The following is a 22,384-nucleotide window of genomic DNA, read 5'->3' as shown; positions in this document are numbered from 1 at the left end:
GGGCTCGGGGCGCCGCGGCCGCTCCCGCTCCCCCCTTTTTTAAATGTGGAAATAAAACTTCTTTACAAACAAACGGGTCTCGCCTCCGCCGGCCCCTTCTTCCCCTCCCGCTTGTTTGCTCTGGCGGAACGGCCGCCGCCGAGGGAAAGGGTAAAGCGAAGAGGAGTTTTCCCACCTCTCATCGCACTGAGTCCCCCTCTCCCCGGGGCTCGGTGTCTCCCCGGGGCTCGGTGTCCCCCCGGGGCTCGGTGTCCCCCCGGGGCCCGGGCCCAGTGCCGGCATGCGGGACCGGCCGCGGGGCCGCCGGCGAGAGCGGAGGGGACCGGGGCGCTGCTGCCCGGCGCGGCGATAGCCGCGACTGCGGTGAATTAATAACGCTAATCTTAAGTGTATAATTGCCTAAGTGCTTTAAATGATCGCTTTGGAAAATGGATTGTTTCCACCCTTTAAAAGTGTCGCTCATCTGGCCGCGGCCAGCGGGCCCGGCAGCTGGTGCCCGGGACAGCCGGGCAGCGGCTCGCCGGCTCGGGGAGCCGACAGATGGGCTGCGGGTCCCCCGGCCCGGCCGCTCCCCCCGGCGGGCCCGGCTGTCTGCGGAGCCCCCCCGGCACCCACCGACCCTCCAGATCCCCCTCCCCGGCTCCCCGGGCCGGGTCCCAGCCCGGTGCCCCCGGGCCGGCTCCGTCCCGGGAGCTTTGCCCCGGCACCCCCGAGCCCCCGCGGGGAGGGCGATTGTCGGCTCGGCCAAATGCACAGCCACGCCTGGGGGCGAGAGCCCCCGGCCTTTGTGGACGGGGCTGGTCCTTTGCATGTGAATGGGGGAGTTTGGTAAATCCCCGGGCCTCGGCTGGGCGAGGAGGAGGAGGAGGAGGAGGAGGAGGAGGAAGGGGGGTCGCTCCCAGCTCGGGGTTAATGAAGTGGGAAAGGAGTCTTTCAGAGAGGCCTGCAAACAACCCCCTCCCCGGGCAACAACCCCCGTCCCAAATCCTACATGGATTGACTTAAACCCAGGGGATAAGTGCTTTAAATTAATCTCATTGAATAAGAATGAGGCCAAACAAAACTCTTTAAAATCATATTAAAAATCTATCAAAGGACAACTTGCAGTGGGTGTGCTTTTCATTTTGTGAGCGCAAAGGCAAGGAGCATACAGCAACCTTCCTCCCATTTACACAGCAGGAATGTGAATCAAAGACATTCTCTAATATTTAATTGTCCTTGTAGCCGTAGCAGATTCCTTCTCTTACATTAATGAAGTACAAGGCATCGTTACACGTTTGTAATTGCAATATTTAAATTTGCCATTTCACATCTGGAAGGAGCTGGAAACTCCCCTGTACCAGCAGGTCTGAGCCAGCACCATAACACAGTGCCAGGGTCCAGTTTGTGCTACGAGGATGGTAGGAGAGAGCAGGACAAAGTCCTCTGCTCTAGGAAGGGGGAATGGCAGTGCCGGGTGTGGTGGGAAGGAAAGGGAGCAGAGGGGAAGTGAGGGCTGGAGCTGTCGCTGCCAGGGAGATCTCATAGCAGAGTCAAGCTTCAAGATAAAACAGTTTAGGGAAGACACCACAGGCTCTAAGCAGAGAGCACCGCACTTGCCACATGAGCAGCATCGTGTGTGGGAGGATCTCAGCAGCCTCAAAACCTGCTGAAGGACCAACCTCACCTCCAGCCTGTGTGCAGGGACTGAGATGGGAGCTGGTGTCCCACAGCAGAACCCACCAGCACCGGCCCTGCACCTACAGCAGCCCCTGAGCAGGCTGGAAATGTTTCCAGAGGATGGTGCCAGGCAGGCACAACCCTGGCAAGGCCTCAGGGGTGGGACAGGCTGTGCTGGGTTGAAATTCATTCTATGAAGCAAAAAACCAGCACAGTTCAGAAGCACCAGCATCAGCAAGGAAACCTTTGGAGCATTGCACCAGTTCTGCTCCATTGATTTCCCCCAGGGTACCAAGTCCCTCAGACAAGCTGCTGCTGGTTGGGTTCTGTCAGCTCCAGGCTCTGGATCCAGAGAGTGCAGTGGGTTTGCCAGGACCAAACACAGTCCTGGCTCTCAAGTCCCTTCCGGGCTTCTACCCAGCTTGAGGGCCACCTTCCTCCCCTCCTGACACAGCTTCAACCAGGACCAGCACCCTCGGAACAGACACAGAACAAAAGCTGCTCTGCTGGACCTGCCAGCACGCACAAAGTCACTGCAACCAGCAGCACTGTTTGTAGCTGAGATACTTCATGGCTTCATCCGAGCACCAAACAAAACCATGTCAGAATGGAAAGCCCAGAACACTGCTGCTGCTTTTCCTGCCCTCTCCCCAGGTTTATGGGGAAAACATGGTGTTGTAAGCAGGGACGTTCTGGTGCTTTCTATCCTGCTTAGTTATGGTGCTTCTCAGCAGTCAGGTACCAGTGCTGTGCCTTGTGTCTGACCCAGCCCCTGGTGTTTAACTGTGACCCCTGCCCCAAGGTGACCTCCTTGCTTCTTCCTAATCCAAAGCCTTGCAGTGTGAGCTCAAGATGCTCCAGTTGCAGCGGAGAGGATGTGAACCCCTACAACAGGTAAAAGACAGAGCCAGAAGAGAGCTGAGAAAAGGCACAAGAGCATCTCCTGCAATCTCAGCATGTGAGAGAAGGGAAGGCAAACCCAACTAAGCCCAAACCTGACTCACAGGCAGCTTTGTAGAAAAGTTACACAGTGCCACTATTTCCAGACCAAACACAGGGACTTCAGGCTGCAGGGCAGTGAGGCCCCTGCCCTCCACCACAATCCAGACAAGCAAACCTGACCAAAGCCACAACCAAAGCTGCAGTTCCACTGACACTGCCAAACCCAGCTCCCCTCCCCTGCCAGCTGAGCAGGCAGCTCTCACCCAGCCAAGACCCCTTCAGCACACACCACATACCTCAGAGCAAGAGGGGACAAATTTAGGAGCAGTTCAGGGCAACATCCACCTGCTCCATGCCACGGCAATCCACTGTCACCCCCAGCAGCTCCTCTGGCATTAGGGTGCTCAGAGGATTTGGGAGCCTCTACACACACAACACCCTGGTCCTGCAGGTGGTGGTGATCTGCAGGTGGTGGAGACTCACAGGTGATAGAAATGATGGAACTCTACAGCAGCTCACAGCTCCAAGCACCACACCCTGCCCTGCCTGAATGAAAGGATGATTTGAGCACAACTCAACTCCAAACCTACCAGGTTCTTCCTGAATTGAGTGGTGCACAAGGGTGAAGCCAGCTCAGAGCCAATCTGGAGCTGCCCAAGTGCAGAATTTGACTCCTGCCCATCCAGCCACAATTCAAACACATTTTGCTCATCAGCCTTCAAGTTTATTGGAAGCAAACTTGGCTTAACTTGAGGTGCATGTGCATTTCTTTTAACACTTTTCTTTCCTATTTAACAATCTCCTCCTCTCCCTTTCCCTGATCACACAAGTAATCCAGCCCTATCTACTAAAGATGGTGAAGCTGAAAGGAAAAGGCACTCTTACATTTAAAAAAAAAAAATCACTTTATTCATCATAACCATTTGTACTGTTTCATGCCCAGTTAATACAGGCAGCAGTGAGATCTCCTGGTGTTTCTCACCTATGGCTGTTGGCCTTTATTCCCACTATCATGAATTTGCCAATAGTCCCTATTAATTCCTGCGTGACAGTCAGCCAGGTGAAGGTCATGTATTTTCCCCTCATGCACAAGATCATTCCCAAACTTACACTCTCTGCATCACTCTGAGTCATTTTCATCCTCAGGGGTTTCTTTTCTGTTTAAGTTGACATTTGCCTTAAACCTGATTGCTCTTCCAAACAGTTCTCATAACAAAATCAGGTGGGCTTTGTTGCGATTTTATTTTAATCTAATAAATGCTTGTAACTTCATTCTCTCTGCAAAATCATGGTTAATTTGATACTGGAGCCTTTTTATAATCTTTCAGAAGCGTTCAAAAAAGTATTGCAGTGAAATCAGAGTGTTTATAACTGCCTGGGAGGAAATAAAAATTCTGGTTCTCAAAAGTTACCTTCACTTCAGAAATTAAATACTTTGGGGCTGATTGCTTCTCTCCTACAAGCCTTTGTATGACTCACTACAGCCCAAAGTAGGTGCCCTCAATTCTGCATTTACAAGGCATCATTTTCATCTGTTTATACTCCTTTTTCAGTACTTTTTTTCCTTCTGACATCTGCAATTGCCACTATTTGAGCATTTTCTGCTTCTGCATTAAACATGCCTGGCTCAGGTCATGAGTGGGCTGCTCTTCCTCACCCCTTTCCTCGAGGAAGACACGTGCAGGTAGCAGGAAGTTGTGTTTTGGCAGGGTTTGTGCTGTTTTCACCTGTGCCCTGCTTCGTGCTTGTGTTCTAGGAGGGGCTGGAAGAAGCAGAGGGAGGAACATGAAGAAGGAGATGGGTGCTCACCTGTAGGAGCTGGGGGGGTTGGGAAATCTCCTGCAGGCTTTGGGGGCACTTCCACTCAGGGGAGTTTGGGTTTCACTTCACACACTATGGTGAACAAGTGCCAGTCTCAGCACATTTGGGGACATCCAGTGTCCCAGTTCTCTGATGGGAACAAGATGGATGGCAAGTGGGAAAAGCAAGAAGAGAAATCCATTAGCTCAAAATAGGCCCAGGCAAGGCAGAGAACCCCAAAAGGCTGGGTCACTACTGGCAAGTGTTGGCAAGAGCCTGCAAAGGCTTTAATGTTCAGAGAGGTGAGACATTATTTGGAATGACAACATGCTGCAGGCAAGGAGAAGTTTGGAGACTGCTGCATTGCACTCTGGCTCCTTCCCACAGTGACAACGTTTGTTCCCAAACTCAGGAGTTCTGACAGGAAGTTCTGTGCCCATGAGCTTTGCCCCAAAGTGACCGTGTGTCACCACACTGAAGAGCTCTCCACAATCCTGCCACTGGCATCATTGCAGGTGGCAATTCTGCCTAACAGTGACCAGGGACAGACCTTGCCCCAGTGCACAGAGGACAGGAGAGGAGGTGGCAGCAATGTGGCTTCATTACCTGAGATAAGAGCAGAAGTGCTCCCTTTACAGTGACACGGGACAGGGCAGCCTCCCCTCTCCATTGTGCTCCTGGGACACCTCTCCTGCCACCTTCACCTGGTTGGAAACAGCCAAGTGAAGCGATTGTGGAGTGCTCCTTAAACAGAAAAGCACCTCCTGCCTGCTCACTCTTACCTCACTTTTATGTTGCACACACACCACGTTCCTCTGAAAATCATATTTAACCTTTTTTTATTTTTCTTGCTAAAAAGCCACCTTAGGAGCACGGCGCATCTTCAGGAGGCCACACTTGATTGCAGCAGTACAACAGGACACGCCTAGATTCCATTCCATTTGGACCTATCCAACGAAGGGGAGGAGGCCAAGATGCCCAGGATCCCTCCCACATTTGCCTGATAAATTGAAGCACTCCTCAGTTGATTTGGCAGGTCACCCTGACCCCCGGCTGAGGCACTCAAGCAGCTTTTGCAGCCAATGACTGGAAGGCCCTGGCTTATGTTGGAATCTGCTGGTTGCCAGCTTTTCTCTGCTTTTTCCTCTTCTTCTTGACCTTGGCTCCAGCGGTGTCCATCCCACTGGAATATTCAGAGCGCAGGATCTCAGCGAGGTGGCGTTTGCCGTGGGTCTTCTTGAGCAGCTCAGACCTGGGCAGAGGGAAGAGCAGAGGAATTAAGATCCCCTCCTCCTGCTGGGTGGGTTCCTGCAATGCCACTGACAGTCGTGCATTACAGAAGGAGCAGCTCCCTTTCCTTGAGGCTTGATTTGAAATTCTGTCTCATGCAAAATTAGGTATTGTTGTGACAGGTTTTCACAAAGGTGGCAAAATATCATGGCGTTTTTAAAAGCAATCCTTTGTTCTGTACAAATGCTCTTGCAGGGGTGGCGGGGAGAAGGAGGGAAGCCTGTGTGCCTGAAGGCTGATGAATGAGGTGACACAGCACTTTGAAAATAAAATAATAATAATAATAATAATAATAATAAACAACAACCTAACAGCCTGATGACATTGAACAATAGAAGCATTTTATAAACAGAGCTTAAATTCAGAGCTTGAAAACACAACCCCCTCCCAAGCAAACCAGGGAAAATATTAGAATGTCATGAGTCTAAACCCAACAGATCTTTTCTTGCCGTGTCCTGCAGCCATCACATGCACCTCACAGCCTCCCTCTCCAGAGACTGGCTTTTGCGAGGGGTAGCTGCATTTTGCCTGGCCACCAAACTCCAACATGGATGTCCCTGCAGCCCTAAACTGCCAGCTATAAATATAAAAACTCACTCAGCATTTTTCCACCACAAGTTCTGCCACCGTCCTGCTCTATAACCTTGGGCAAAAGTCATTCCATACCTCATTCCCATGGTCCTGGGCACGACGGGGTGTCCACAGCTACTGGTGTTGGCATATTCCACCCTCCTCTTTATCATCACAGAGTCACAGACTGGTTTGGATTGGAAGGGACTCTAAAGATCATCTTGCTCCTTTCACTAGACCAGGTCCAACCTGAGCCCTTCCAGCCTGGCCTTGAACACCTCCAGGGGTGCCCTTCTCTGAGCAAGTTCTAGTAAGGACTTGTAACAAATCTCAAGTATTTCCAGAAAAACAGAACAGAAATCTGTCTGTCCCTCTGCACATGAGGGAACTGAACAGCAGCCCCACAGCCACGCCAGCGTGCTTTGGTGATAACACAGGGACTCAGCAGTCCTAAAGGTGACACCTTACAACAGCACTGCCTCAAAAGTCCCTTCAGGTGTCCAAACCCATGCTGGGGATTGAGGAGAAGGAAGAATTTTTGGCTGCAGCAATGGATTAACGCATTCAACAGGCCAAACACACAGGGAAGACAAGGGAAGTGAACTCTTGGCTGCCTGGGGTATTTGCTTGCTCCCTTCCCACAGCTTGTGCAGGTGTAGCCTCTGCTCAGCCCCCTCCACGAGTGGGTAAAGTTCCTATTTGACACTTCGATTGTTGTCTCCAAGCATTTACTACAGTAATTCCTGGGTTTCCAGGCAACAGACCAGTTTACTTAACAACAGGGAACTATCTGCTGCAAAAGGACAAGGAATCCACCAGTAGCTGCAGCTCAGCAGGGAGGTTGTCCAACACTTTATTATCAATCAGGTGAAATCGCTGCCCAATTAGTAAATCAATACTTCCTGCTGAGGTGATCAGCTGTACACTGAAAAGCAGGGATGCAGGGAAAAGGGAGCTTTCTCCCTCTAACCCAGGGCCACAAAAATCAATGGAGTTGTGCTGTGGAACCTGTGCTCATCACAGACAGAAGAAAAACAGCTGTCAAGGCCCCATTTAACCACGAGATGGAAGAGCTACAGGCAACAGCACCAGCACCAGCCTGCAGTGACAGCACACCAGGAGAGTGCACCAGCTCAGGAGCCCTGATTTCTGCTGTAAAGCTGTCAATTCCCCTCTGTGCTCAACTGGTGACAGTCTCTGGGGCTCTCTGCCAGAGCAGCAAGATAACCACAGGGCACCTTTCCTCACCAACATTATAAGACAAAGCCCAGGAGAACCAGCAAGGCCTTAACACTCATCCCCTGAGCATCCCTGGGCAAGGTATTTCATCTCTTTGGCCTCCATGTCCATTCTCCCAGCTCCCTGTGTTTTCCCTGCTGCTGAGGGCTGGTGGGATGTTAATTTAAGGGAGCTGTGTGGTGATACTGTGGCAAAAAGCTTCACAGAAAGGCTGTAAATGTAAGATTGCATTTGCAACACAGACAGAACCCATGTTCCCATCACTGGAAAAACACATGGATTATCAGCATCTCTTGCTGTGATCTCATGTCTAGGTATCACGGTATATTGAGACAGAGGAAGGAACAAAAGACTCAGGTTTAGAGCTGCCTGTGCACATCTGTAATTAAGCTGCAACCTCCCAAAAGCTGGTACCAAGACCCTCAGCAGAGAGACAGTAAAGAAACAGAGGAACTGTCTGTCCCCAGATGACTTTGTTATCTCCTGAAAGGCTGGAAAAGACCAGGCCAAAGTTTTGAAGGCAAAAAAAAAAAAAATCTATTCTTCTCCAAAAAACTGGAATTATTTTATTCACTGTTTAAACATGAGAATCTTGGGAATCTTGCTAATTACATCACTGAGTGAGGAAAAGGCAGGAGAGGAACATCTGGAAGAAAAAGTGTCCAGTGAAGGAAAGAGTAAAATCCTTCTTTCCTCTGCTTCAGTTCCCTTCTACACCCACTTACAGAGCTATTCCCAGCATGCTGCTCCCCTTCCCCACTCAGGAGCCACAGTGATCTTAGGGATGCTGGTGCTGCCCAACCCATCTCTGAGGAAATCTGAAAGGTTTGGAACTGGTCTCCTTCTCCTGGGTCTTGTGGCCCTTTGACTCTCAAGTCTGCTTTGCTCAAGGGTTCCTTGGGTATTGTTTGCTGGCTCAGAAGCTGCCTCTGCTCATCTTTTCACCTCAGTGGTGAGCGAGCTTGTTCTTAGAGGTGTCTCTCAACCTGGTTGGCATCACTGCCTGTTCCTTTGTCTTGCTGTGTGAGGTGCTGCTGCAATGCAGTGCCCAGGTGTAGGGACCTTTAACCACCTCAGAGCACCCGCAGCAACCAAAGGCTCCCAAACTGCTCCAGCTGAGCAAGGAGGAGGATGAAGTTCTGACGCACAGTCCCAGAACTCATGGTGTGTCTTTGGAGGAGACCCGAGGAGGCTGTTCCATTTATCAGAAAACATTTCAATGTGGATTGCACTATCAATCTGCCTGACAGCATCTCCAACAGCTCCTTGACACTGTGCCAGCAGCAGAGCTGGGTTACCTCTGGGCCAAGGCTGCTGCAACACCTGCTTTTCCTACTCACAGCGTTGGATGAACCATCTGCAGCCAATGCAACCCTGTTTGGGTTGGTTTTGCTGCTGTTGTTTTTGCAGAGTGGGGGCAAGAAATCCATCAGCAATCCTACCCTGCTCTCGACAGGTCAACAGATGGCCCAGGTCCTCTGTTCCCAGCTGATGCAGACGCTTGAGAAGATTGAGGAAAATTATTACCCAGCCAGAATGAGCACCAAACCTGTTCCAGAACACTCAGGGCAGGGTGGTCTCCACACTGGGACGTGCTGAACCGCAAAGCCCACCTTGCCCTACTGAAGTCAAATGCATTTCAGCTACACAGAAACCCCAGTCCCACTTTCACTGCCATGAACTTTCATGCCTTGGTCTTCACCGTATGGAAAAAGGACAAAAGCAGCACTGGGAGGTTGGGAACCTCCCAGGTCTTGCTTCTGTCAGGCCCTTTCCCAGCCTAGAGGACAGAATATACTTCAGTTAGAGAGATGACAATTTTTGGTTTTCCAGCTCTTTGTGCAGAGCTGTTAACTTGCACAGAGATGGAGCAAAGGCTCTGTGCTGCAGCCACAGTGGAACAGGACAGTAACAAAGGGCACTGCTGTATGCAGGAAACAATCAGAGGATTTTATAACTATAAAACTTTAATTTCATAAGAGGACTTTTTTTACAGCATCATGATGTGGTAACCAGGTCTCACCTGTGTCCCTAGACTGCCTTAAGGAAGAGCGATGGTGATGTTTCCTTTCACAGCAGCCATGTCTCTTACTCTTAATTTGTGGCTCCATTTGCCCATGGATACATGCTCTTACCTGAGCTCCAGTTTGGCTTTCTAGAGCAGACTGCCCAAACCAAGTGAAATTCCCAGTGGGCAGAATTCCAAACTTGCATTTTGACTGATTCAGTGATACCAGGAAAGCTCTAAATGTGCATGTAAAAACTGGCAGGCAAAGTGCTTCTAATGATGAGACAGTTTCTGTGCAGGGAGACCCAGCTGCAGCCCTGAGTCACAAGCCCTGTATTAGTCTTTTCAAAATTGTCCATGCCAAGATGTTCAAAAGTGGAACTGAGGATGTGAGGTGGGAGAGAAGGTAAAAGGCTACAAGTTTTCACCCATAGGAAACTGCTGCCCTGACCATGTGGAAGACACAGGGCTACAAGGTCCATTTCCCAGGAGTTGTCTGATTCTATCTGACCATGCTGAAGAATGAATTAACACAATGATCTTGCAGCCAGAGCCTTCAGGCCATGCCCATCCTCACATCAGAGCAATGGCACTGTGATAATGATGTACAGCAGTGCTCTCCAACAGAAGCACCCTGGACACCTCTTCCTGATCCCGTTTTAGTTAAGGGTTGGACTTAAACTCTGAAGCACGAGGGGGTTTTCACCTTTGTTTTTGTATCACTTTTTGCATATGCTGTAGCAATTCTTGATACTCACAAGTAAATTCAATCTTTCTGAGCATTTCTTGCATCTGAGATTCCTGTAGCAAGTTGTTCCACAGAATCAGCTGAACTAAAGATTCATCTCTTTCTTTGTTATGGCTTGAACTCACAAAAAAGCCAAATTAAGTTGCAACTCCTCCCTGCAGTGAAACCCTCTGGGGGCACACACTGGCTTTCCTGAGTTCAAAAGGAAAGCAGTCCCTCAGTTGCCACAGATTCCCATGAAAGCCCACTGATCCAGAATGCAAAGGACTGAGCAGCACAGGGATGCATGGTGGAATGGCAGTGGGTCTTTGGCATCTGCATTGTGAAGGAGTCAAAAGACAAGTCTATCTGGCCTGTCAGCCACTTCCTCGGCGTGCTGCGACTCCACAGTGAACCAAGGACAGCTAATCCCTCAATGGAAGTGGGATCAGCTTCCTTGCCTCTACCCTGCAGTCAAAGCATGAGCCCAGACACTCACTAAGCTGCTGTACTGTAATTCAATATGCAGTATCTGGTTCTTGTGCTCATCTCTCACCTAAACACAGCATTGCAACTTTCAAAAAACATCGCGTGCGATTATTGTTCCATCTTCAGATTGGGTTTTGCAAGATCCACTACAGCTAAGGGGACAGCTGGTTTGCACAAAGACCTCTGAAAAATACATGGAAGCTTACATGGGCATTGAGGAGAGGGCTGCTCCCACGTTTCAGCACTGAAACATCACACAGCTGGCTGCTCCCTCTCACTGTCTCACCTTCCCCAAGCAGGCTCTCCGAGGAGGCGCGAAGCACAAAAGGAGACTTCAAAAGAAATGAAAAGTTTTCTTTGTCCTCTTAAGGAAACATTTAATGATTGCCTTTACCCCACTTTCAACCTGGAGCACCTGCTCTTTATTCTCTAGGCAGGTGCTGAGAGATGAGGCTTTAGTGAGCAGCCTGATTAAAAACCAGTATCGGATGTTGGGAGACAATGTGTAATACGACAACCAACACTCACAACATCATGTGAGAAATATAATTAAAATGATTGCTCTGTGGCTGTGCTGTTATAATTTCAAGCCTTGCATTTTACAATTAGAAACTATTTGTCTTCTAAATGGCAGGCTGAGTTTTGCTTTCTGCTTTGTCAGTGTGAAATCAAAAGCAATTCTCTAAGTTAATAGAACTATCTTGGATTTATGCAAGTGCAGACTGAATTTGAATCTATATTCACTTTCTCTAAACTATCCTATAAATACTAATATATCCTCTCTCTTTATTTATTTATTTTTTTTAAGCACACACACAGAAAGCTGATTAGAAGCAAGTTTCACGGGCAGGAACAATTGTTGCCCATCACAACTTTGGCTATTTTTTGCAGAGTCTTAACTTTCCAGATGCTCCCAGATTTGAAATCTGGAGCCTGAGCCGTGACTGAGCTGTGCAAAGTCTGCCCACTTTCCCTGAGCTGCAATTCTATGATCCACGTGCAAATGAGCTCTCAAATCACTCTCAGACCATTTGTTCCAACACCTCCACATTCCCCAACCCGACAAGTCCTGCGTGTAAATACCTACTGTATCCTGAGCTTGTCTGTGCTATAATGGGATGAAGACTTGGGGAGGAGGAACCCCCGTCTAAAAGAGGTTTGTAACAAGGGAAAAAGTAGCTCTAACAGAGTAGCAACATCACAGGAACAGAGAGAGGCATTGTTACAGGCCAAGTAATCCTGTGACACGCTACTGTCAGTCATAGCTTGACACCCTGCTGGGCCAGCAAGACATCAAAGCCCACCCCATACCATCTTACATGCTCTTTATCAGCTAATCAGGCTATTCTTCCCGAAATAAAGCTCCGTTAAATCCCCTGCTCACAGGGGCATTCCCATCCTGTTGCCCATCTGCTGAGGAGGGTCAGCTGGAGCAGGAGGCAGAGCAGTGGCCTGTCCCTGGTGGCTTCTGAAAGCAGGACAATGCAGGCTCCAACTTTTTATTTTAAAATCCCTTCCCCTTGCATTTTTTCTTTTCACAGGATAGGTACATGTGCAAGAGAAGTGCCCAGCCCTGGAACAATTATGTGGATTAGTGCTTTAATTGAATGGCTAAGGTTTGCTAACGGAGTTTGTAGCAACAATTGCATGGAAAGAGTCACAATTGTTGCTGATAATGAAAAAAGATTTTCCTCCTTTGAATTATTGCAGTGATTTTACTGCAAGCCAGAGGTTTAGGATCCTGCCATTGCACCAGGGAAGACAGCTTGTCCTTAGCATCGTGATCCCAAAAGAGAGGATTATCTGTCCTGTGGAACCAACTCAGAGGAGCCAGGATCAGATGCACTGAGCACCTTCAGCTCCCTTGCAAGCACAGAAGAGGGCTCAGGGCTCCTCCAGTAGCATTGGGGAGTCTCCAATTCCTTACACAGAACAGGAGTACCCAGAACAGCCCCGTGCACACACCAGAGGGAACAGAGCTGCAACTCTGGGTTTGCTGCAGACTCTTCCTGGGAAAGATCCCACAGGATTTTTCAGAAATGCTTTTGCCAGAACTACTCACACCTATAGGTTTGCAGAAGGATCATTTCTACCAACAGATCTGCCTTTTGATTTACACTCGATTCCTGGAGCAAGCACAACCACCTTGAGGAGCAAAGCACAGCCCAGCGCGTCACCCGGTGCTCCTTGGCTCAGGAACATCAGCCTGACATACCTTTTTGGTCCTGGTTTGGTTTTCTTCTTTGAGCCTGCAGTTGGAAGAGCAGTCAGGTTCTGTGGGGCATCTCTCAGCCCAAAGCTCTTGGCCACGTGACCCAGGTGAAGAGATTTGATGTGGAAGATGTGCTTGAGGTTCCTGGGATAGGCGGTATAGGCACAAAGGAAAGACTGCAGTGCTGAGGGGAAGAAAAAAAACCCAGTGAATTCCCTTTGCTGCTGCATTTTTATATATATACACACTTAAAGATTCAGCTGTTCCAGCTGAAAGGACATCGGTCTGGTCCTTTGGGACACCTTCTGGTCAGCAGCTGGCAGAAGAGGTTGGCATGTTAAAAATCTGTGAAGGTTGCATAGTACTAGTACAATCCCAAAAGGGGAAGGTAGGTGCTGGGGAGGTGTTAGGAACTGAAACAAAGCTCCACTGAATTGCACTGGGGCTGCCTCCTGCAAGGCTACCCCTTTGGCCACAAAAGGTGATGTTTGTAGCACATCTCTCAAGAGTCATTGAGTGGCAGCAGATAAGAGGAGAGTGGGAACAGAGATGCAGGGACAAAGAAAGAGAAGCATGGAGATGGCACAGGAAGACTCCTCTGATATCAGAGTCCCAGTAGTCCATGCATTTTTCACCAGTTACCAGCTAGTCCCTTATAAATATCTGAGAGCCGGATGGATTTCCTGACTCATCAGCACACTGAGAGCAGAGCTCACCTTCTCAAAAGGGAAAAATAATAGAACTGTGTGCAAATTTCCCTTCCCATCTTTATATTCCTGTAATGCCCTTCCCTCAGGGCTCATTGCTCTAAAGACAATCATCCACTAATATGAGCACTACCTCTGCTCCTCCCCATCCCCGGAACATTAACTACACCCGGGCTGTCCCCTGCTCTGGGAATAGAGGGACTTCCAGCAAGGAAACTCGGCAGCTCAGAAAATGCCTCCCTTCAATCCCCTGCTGCTCCTCTGCTTGCTAAACCTCCTGTGTCCCCCCAGCCCTCACTCCAAACCACCACCTGCATCTTCCTCTCCCTCTCCTTCCCGACAGCAGCATGCTCTAAACTCTCACCTCTCCTGCCCTTGCCTGTTGAGCCACCAGACCAGCAAGTTTGCCCACAGCTTATGTCTAATCTCTTGGCAGCAGCCGGAGATTGGAGTTTATGAACAGTAATAAAAATGTCATTTTAGCAGATCAGCTCCTGGAAGGACCCAGGGAATCCATCAAAGCTCTGTTTACTGAGCAAAGCGAACTCCTTTTCCCAATCGATGAGAAGAAGAGATTGAGTTTTTTGCACCTTCTTCCCAATTTCACAATGCTGCTCTTTTAGAGGCTTCTGAGCACCGAGAGACCTGTGTTTTCCCAAAAAAGAGAATGCTAAATTCCAAATGCTGTCTCGGTGTCTCGTCTGAAGGCCATCCTTCTGAGGGCTTATAAACCTGCTCAAATGCTCTCAAAAACCCTGTTCTGCTGCTTTTTTTTTTTTCATAAAGTTATTGGTCAAATTCACCTATGAGAAGATGTAACTCTTCAAAGGGAACAATAAGAACTTGCTCCCGCTTTGAATTCAGTCCCATTGGAGCTAATATAGCTGCCTGTCTCACAACATTTGAAATGGCTGATACTAAAGATCCCCTTATTATGAAGGCTGAGCTCACCTCCCACAGCCATGCAGAGAGGAAAAGCTGCTGGTACCAACTCCCCAGATCAGAGTTAGAGAATCGAAGTGTCAAAGGCTCCCCTTTTCCCAAAGTCCTGACAGACATCTGTATCAGCTACAGCTTTGAGTCAGAGCACACAGAACCAGGGAGAGCTGCAAGGCACTCACCCAGAGCTGAACTGAGAGCCTGGCTGGACCTGCAGGTCAAAATCCCAGCCCAGGAAACTGCCTCACCTCCAAGCAGCTCAGAGCTTCATTACAGCACCCACAAGACTGAAATTAAGACCTTTGTGGATGAGATTATTTTTAAAATCTTTACTATCAGCTCTTTAGACCTCTCAGTGTTGCCAGAGACATGTTTTCTGATTTTTATGTGCAATTAGAGTGGCTAGATACTGAAAGCTTTATTGTTTTTTGGGTTTTTTTTTAAAGTTGAAATTCTTTTATGATTTTGTCATCAAAGAGACAGAGCTTTAGGAAAACAAGACTGGTAACAGAGCTGGTCAGGCCATAATTCAAGTAAAGGGTTCCTCATCTTGATGCCACAGAACAAACTGCCCGAGCTGTTCAGAGTTTTTGCCACACCAACACAAGTCTAAGGCAACATGTACTGGCTTGGAGTGGGATTTGGACTTGTGCTCATGTAAGACAGAGGATTTAGACTGGTCCTTCGCACTTGTGCATCCCCATTTTTCTACAGGAAATATAAGTGTGGAAAATCAAAGGAGAAAAGAAAAAACCCGGTGTGCTATACATAAATGGGGGTGAGAAGGGTTGGTTTGTTGTTATTTCAAACAGGGGATGAGAGGGTAATGAGATATGAAAGGGAGACAGGTGACATAACCTGTTCACCAGGCTCTCAGCTGGCAGCCAGCTCCCAGCACTGGCCCCAGGGCACAGCCTCAGCAGGGCTGGATAAACTGGAAGGCACTTTGCCAGAGCAGGTGGGAGCAGGAGGGAGGGATGCACCAAAACCACCATGGACACCAGCACTGTGCCACAGCACTGGGCTCCTGTGACTCTGCTGTCCCTCTCCACACACGGGCACTGAGGACAGAAAGGAGGCAGCAAAATGCTCAACTGCTGTAAAACTGGGTAACCAGGAGGAGAAAAGCAGGGTTTGCTTCCTTATCCTTTCTGTAACCCTAAGGGCAAAAAGGATCAGTCTCCTGAGCTCTTTCTGGCCCCACAGCTCCGAAATGAAGCACCCATGCAAGCCTTGGGATGAGCATCCTCCACTTCCCAAAAGGGGCTCCACTCTTGATGAGGTTCATCCTTCAGGTAGCAGGGCCCAGCCAGACCCCTCCTCCCACCCATCTCACTGCTGATCAGTCAATCAAGTTTGAAGGGCAGCACCTTCCCTGAACCATTTGATTTGAGTCTGAAAAACATGGGACCCAGAGCCAGAAGGGGAGAGCGGGCAGGGAGCCACTTGCCTTTTGAAAGCAGGCTGCAGTGCAAACACTGCTTATTAACATTGACTAGGTCAGAAAATGGGGGAAAAGAGAAAAAGAGAGAGAAACAAATGCATCTCTGGCACAGTTTCCAATTGATTGTCTGCCATGAAAGCAAAAGCCAGCTGCCATGTTAATTATTCATGATGCCTGGCTCAGAGGGGAGGAAGAGGGGCTTATGGAAGCCACTCAGCAATGGAAAATTTGCATACGTAGATAGCAGAGTTGGAAAAAGAGGTGGAGTGCTCCTGTACAAGATAAATGGGATGCACAACATTTCAGCATTTCCTGATGTATTTTCTGTGGCTAAAGAAGTTATTCATGCTGAGGTCAGCAACAAGTGTGTGTGGCTGGGTGTGTGCACAGTGACACTGAGTGGAGAGGAACCACAGAGGTTTTTTTAGGTGTGACCAGAGTCACTCACTGGTTGTCCCTGTCACAGGCATTTCAGGTTAGAAGTTTGCATGGTGTACAAGAAATCCCAAGGGAACAACAAGAAGCTCATCCATGCAGAATGAAGGACTATGATCATGGTAAGTCACATGTATTAAGATTGTAAATGGATTTAAAAGAGCAGCTATAAGAGTAATTACACCATACACCCGAAAATGGGTGCAAGCTGCTTGTGTAGCAAGTCCAACACTTTCACTGCATGAGGAACGTGTTTGAAAGCCCCAAAGAACTGAAATCAGCACTGTCACTGCTGGAGGTGGGGTGAGATTTCAGCCCAGGGACGTGCAGTAGCAGGGGGGGAGAGCAAAGAGTGAAACAGCAGAATTTTAAATACCTTGCCCCTCAATACAGCCATACATCACGAAAAGCATGCAGAATCATTTGGGGCAAGCAGGCAGTCACAGGAGGTGCTCTGGTTGCTCTGCTGTGTCATCAGCTAAAAAGCGAGTACAACACTCAGAAAAAACAGCACCTTTGACCTCCTGAACAATCACTTCTCAAGATTCCAAATAATTTTCATGCTGAACTTAACTTTTATCTTGAGAACAGCCTTCCCTTCTCTAGTTTCTCCAGACATCGTATAGCTCAAAGGGCAATATCCCCATTTGGTTTTGGACCCCTTAGAAGGTGATTTCAGAAGTTGAGCACATGTGGCACACCTGTCCCACACCTGTATGCAGGTGCACACAGCAGGTACACAGAATGGTGAACAGAAATGATGCAGACCATTAAAATTCATCTCACCAGCACCCCTCTCAACTGGAAATGCTGCAGAGCTGAAATAACGTCTACACAAGTTTAGAGAGCAGGACTTGGCTCAGAGCAACGAGGTAAAAAAGAAAACAATCAGGAAGGGAGATGTGGGGAGACACAAAAAAGGATAAAGGCTCCAGTCCTAAATACTGTGAGCAAGAATGGCTTAGTCTCTTGCATGAAGAGTTGCATTGTGTGGACCTGTCTCAGGAACTCAGTCAAATTCCAAGTAATTGCCAGGAGCTCTGGGGCCTGACTTCCCACACTGCCTACCCTGCACCACCATTTTGGCTCCTCTCAGGAGACAGTTTAGTGTTTCTTTTCCTACCACATCCCCAAGCAAATTTTAAATCTTTCTCCCAATTCCTCTGGATTTTCCAAACGGAGAGGAAGAAAGGAAGTCTCTTACACTGCTCATCTTGGAAAAGATGGCAGATCAAATCCCAGATCTGCACACAGTTACAATTATCAAGTCCATCCCAGTTTTTATTCTTCCTGCCTTTTTGAGTTGTTGCCCCCTCTCTCATTTATCTCCCATCCCACACAACCAGCTCCAGTCCAATATCCTTTCCTGGTCAGAGTTGCATCCTGTCTTTCAGGCTTCAAATTCACCCCCCTGCTGTGAACTGAAGGCATCTGATGGGAATTGCACCAGGATGTGGTGGAGGAAGTCACCCATGCCCTTCCCAGCGTAACACACACAACCCATTCGCTCCTGTGATTGGGTCAGAGCCCTTGGATGTGAATCCCATTGAAAGCCAAGACTAAATCTCATTTGCACGTAATATGGGAACACCAGAAATTAACATTTAATATCACCACAAAGCCTTCTGGGCCCACCTCAACCCCCTGCAGAGCCCAACGGCCCCAAAATGTTTCTTCCAGGCCTTTTCCCTGATGCTCTGCCCCCAGAAGAAAACCTTGGCAGCTCATCTGAGCCCCTGTGGGATAAGTGGAAGGAAACACACTGACCTTTCTTTGCCCACCGGACAGTCCCCTCGCTGGAGTGGACGTGATTTTCAAATTTTGTCTGCAGGACTGTGGCCCTCTCCTGGACTTCCTGAGGGTTCTCGCCACAGGATTTCTACCAGGGAGGTGGGAGGATTAGAGGAAAGAGAGAATTTGAGTCAGGAATAATGAAGCAGTTTACAATAGATTTAATAACAGTAAAATCACACAGCAACTACCCAGGGGCCAACAAAGGTAATCCTCTCAATATTACTAGAGGAAAAAAAAAAAAATCCAGATAAAGATGTTAAAGTCAGAGCAGCCAGTGAGCGCCGTGTGGTGGGGAGAACAAATCAGTTTTAATTTTGTGTTTTCTAACATCTATCACGTATCTTTTTCCCTTGCTTTTTTTTCCCCTTCCCTTTTTTTTTTTTTTTTTTTTGATTTCAGGTTCAACAGGCTGGATCCCGCTGCTTGTTTCCATTGGAGTTATTTGGAATAACTCCCCCCCAGACCCTACACTAACAGGTTCAGAGTGGTAGTCCAAGTTCCCCTGGGCACTTCCCCAAAATACCCAGGGCAGGAGACTATGAGATCCACATTCACCCCCAAGCTCCAGAGAAGAGACCAAATTCAGCACCTGTGAACAAAGGCAACCAAATGAACTTCTCATGAATTCCAGCATGGATTTCTACATGAAGTTTTCTCACTGTCAACACATATTTGACTGGACCTGCCATCACTTGGCTCCTCTAGAGCAGGACAAGCCCCTCGCACCAAAGGCACGACAGAATAAACTTCCTCAGGCCAAGAGAGCAATTTTGCACGTGTTCCAGCTTTCCTGGGATCAGACTGCAGGATGCAGTTCAGTAAATGGAAAACAAACATTTCTGGGAGCAAAGCTGTTACTGGGAGGAGAAGAGAGGCTCTGTCCCTCTCTAAGGGATCCAGGCAGAGAAAGGAAATGTGGAGCAGAAAACCAGTGAAATTTTTGATGGAAAGCTGACAGCAAAGTGCAAAGCCAAGCATCCATGGATGTGCACCTCTCCCAGAAAAGGGCCACAGTTCTCCAGGGTTACTCAGAGAGGAACCAGCATCCAAGTGTAAGAGTGCCAGATCCAAGGCAGCAACTTGATACTGGTCAGACCCCTCATCCGAGCAGGGCTGACTGAATACAAACACCCAGCTCCTGGGATTCTGGAGGAGGCCTGTGCCAAGGCAGCAATCCTGTTGTTCTTCTCTGGCAGATCTGCATGCTAATGCTGCAAACCCCTCTTTCCTCTGCACTGCTGCCAGTCCAGAGGAGCCACATCCCACTGACACCACAAACCCCAATGACCATGGGGGCTGCCAGCACCTGACACAAGATGTTCTGCTGTCCCAGATGTGCCACTCTGTACCCAACAGTAAATGTGCCCAGAGACAGACCACAAATGTAGTTTAAATGCCCTGCACTGTGCCCTCCTCCCTGGAACTCAGGATCCCACAGCTTCCAGCCACTGGGTTATTCCTCAACAAAGCAAACACACTTGGGGCTGGAGCTCCTGCTCACTCACTGCCTAGGCTGTCCACCTGCACATCCAAAGACAACCTGGCTATTTTAACACAGGAAGTCTCCCAGATTTCTGGTCCCTGCTGTCTCCCAATCCCCTCAAGAAGGGCTCACAACCCAGCTCACAGAATCACAGCATCATTTAGGTCAGAAAAGACCTCCAAGATCATCGACTCTAACCTTTGACTGACCATCATTTTCTCAACCAAACCACAGCACTGAGTGCCCCGTCCAGTTTTACTTGAACTCCTCCAGGGATGAGGACTCCAGACCTCCCTGGGCAGCCCCTTCTAACACTTGACAACCCTTCCAGTGAACCAATTATTCCTGATGTCCAACCTGAACCTCCCCTGGCACAGCTTGAGGCTGTGCCCTCTCCTCCTGTCCTTGTTCCCTGGGAGCAGATCCTGACCCCCACCTGGCTGCACCCTCCTGTCAGTCAGGGAGTTGAGTTCCTTGAACCTCCTTTTCTCCAGGCTCAGCCACCCCAGTTCCCTCAGCTGCTCCTCACATGATTTACTCTCTAGACCTTTCCCCAGCTTTGCTGCCCTTCTCTGGACACTCCTTTCAGAGGTGCCTTTGACTTCAGGTGTGCCGGTCCATCAGCTGAGACCATCCCCAGCCCAGGGGCCTCTGCAGAGGTTTAATGAGCCCCAAGTGGAGCTGCCTCCCCAAAGTGGCCACTCCTTGTTGTCACTACCAAGTTTCCACTGACGTGAAACACAAAACTTTCTTGCCCCGCCTGCTCCTCCCGGCCCCCAGCACTTTCCTTTTGTTAAGCCTCCTGGCAGCACCAAGTGTCACCTTCCCAGCGCTTTTTAATATGAATGTGAAATTAGTGAGGTTTGCCCTTTCCCCTGGCGGACAGAATCCTCTGTTATTAAAAAGTAAAGCACTTTAATAATGAAAACTTTTTCTCTTTTTCCTGTGTTTTAACTGTTTAAAATTAATGAGAAGGGCATAACGGTTGTCAAAGCGATATTGAAAGCCGGGTAGCCAGGACCGAATAAGCACGAAAATCCCTCCAGAGTGTTAAATAAACAGTGCTTCAGCCCCCTCTGAATCCCTGTGTTGGTTATTGTATACATTCTGTAACAGCACTCAGAATAGATCTGAGCACCGGGGAGGCAGAAAGGTTTCAGAATTCCAATAAAGGCCTCAAATTAAAGACAGCCTGGTGCGAATTCCAGGAGAAAATTAAAGAGACCTCAAGCTTAAGTGACAGGTGACTTGCTTCTGTGTCACAACTGTCAGGGGATTTAGTGATAATATGGCAATATATTACAAAGGACTTTTCTTATTCCCCCCTTTAGGTTTCAAAATGAGGCATCTCTTCTTCCTGGTGCTGGGGGAAAATAAAAAAAAAAAGTAAGACAAAAATGAGGGATAAAAAACTAGGTGCATAATTTCCAAAGTGTGAGGTCAGTGCAAGAGATATAAATAAAAAAGAAGCAAATGGCAGGAAACATAATGTCCTCGGAAAACAGCTTCTCCCCTCCTCCCATCTCCACCTTGTCTTTTATCCCCTTCAGGCCCTTGAGACAGATCTCATTTTAAAACTGCACCCTAATGGGCACGAAAAAAACCTGTGTTTGATTCCTGTCTTCCAGGGAGGTTCATCTAAAAAAAACAAAAAACCCCACCCCATTAAAAAAAATAAAAAAAATCCTAGATTTAAAACTGACTCAAGAGGCAAACTGTGAAAATAAAACCTGCCCACGACTGAGTGTCTGGACAGATCAAATAAATCAGTGCTACTGGAAGGGCATGGAAACCATTCCATGTGCCTTACTCACACAAGCAAGCTTTAATCCTGGTTTGGATCAGCAGCACAATTAATTTGAGACCTCACACATTTTTCCAAGACCCCAAAGATAAAAGCCCACCCCAGAGGTTTGCTTGATCTGCTCCCCATCTAAATTTGTTCCCTCTGTTAAACAAGCAGCACTGTTGCCATCATGGAGAAACAGTGGGATAGGAGAACTTCTTCTACCTTGTGATTCCTTAAAAGCCTGTTCTGGCAGATCCCAAACCACTGGCAGAAAGACTGTGGACAATAACAATATTTATAAGCTAAAAGAAGAAATGCAAGGGAAAAAAGTCAGGATTCAACCAGGGGAACTCCCAAAAATGCCAACTCCACCAGTAAAAGACACATGGATTTCTGTCAGAAGAAGGAAACTTCCAGTGATAAAGATGGCAGATTTTAGGTGTGAGAGGTTGGGATAAGTACTGAAAACTTCTGATTTCATTAAGAGAACATGATAATGAAAAAGAAAAATTGAATCACAGTAAGACTAGGCTGAGGTAGAAAAGTTCATTCTTAAAACAGGAAAAAAAAAGAAAAAAATAGAAAGATGGGGAAAACCCACCAAAAAGCCTGGCTGTAACATCTCCTGATTCCATTATACTTCAAAACAAAATGAAGGATTTTGTTTTAATAACAACTTTTTACTAACCTCCACACACCTTCTCTAGAACTCACCAAGTCCCCCATGCCCCCCTCCATAAAAGTTGAAAGATCAAATTTATTCTCTTTGTAGGTAGGTGAACATTCACACGCCCAGACATAGCCACATATATATTTCATATACCTAAATATAAAATATACATTTTACAGGCACTTCA

General features: G+C 48.1%; 1 protein-coding gene across 3 annotated transcripts in view; it reads right to left on the bottom strand.

Moving 5' to 3' along the window:
• Positions 1-5,223: 5,223 nt before the first annotated feature.
• The window catches only part of DDX31 (DEAD-box helicase 31), a 43,576-nt gene continuing 26,415 nt past the window's right edge, over positions 5,224-22,384 (bottom strand). For 2 of the 3 annotated variants that reach the window (XM_032130835.1, XM_032130836.1), the window contains 3 exons: positions 18,229-18,340; positions 12,940-13,120; positions 5,224-5,653 (listed from right to left, as the gene is read on the bottom strand). In XM_032130835.1, the coding sequence (XP_031986726.1) occupies positions 5,503-5,653; positions 12,940-13,120; positions 18,229-18,340 (444 nt within the window). In that variant the 3' untranslated portion in view covers positions 5,224-5,502. The remainder of the gene's footprint in view (positions 5,654-12,939; positions 13,121-18,228; positions 18,341-22,384) is intronic. The other variant, XR_004244070.1, reaches the window with a different exon arrangement.

The sequence above is a fragment of the Corvus moneduloides genome, chromosome 21 (assembly GCF_009650955.1).
Source record: "Corvus moneduloides isolate bCorMon1 chromosome 21, bCorMon1.pri, whole genome shotgun sequence".
Taxonomy (NCBI): domain Eukaryota; kingdom Metazoa; phylum Chordata; class Aves; order Passeriformes; family Corvidae; genus Corvus; species Corvus moneduloides.
The sequence above is the reverse complement of the archived record's forward strand: the minus strand, read 5'-3'. Positions and strand labels throughout refer to the sequence as shown.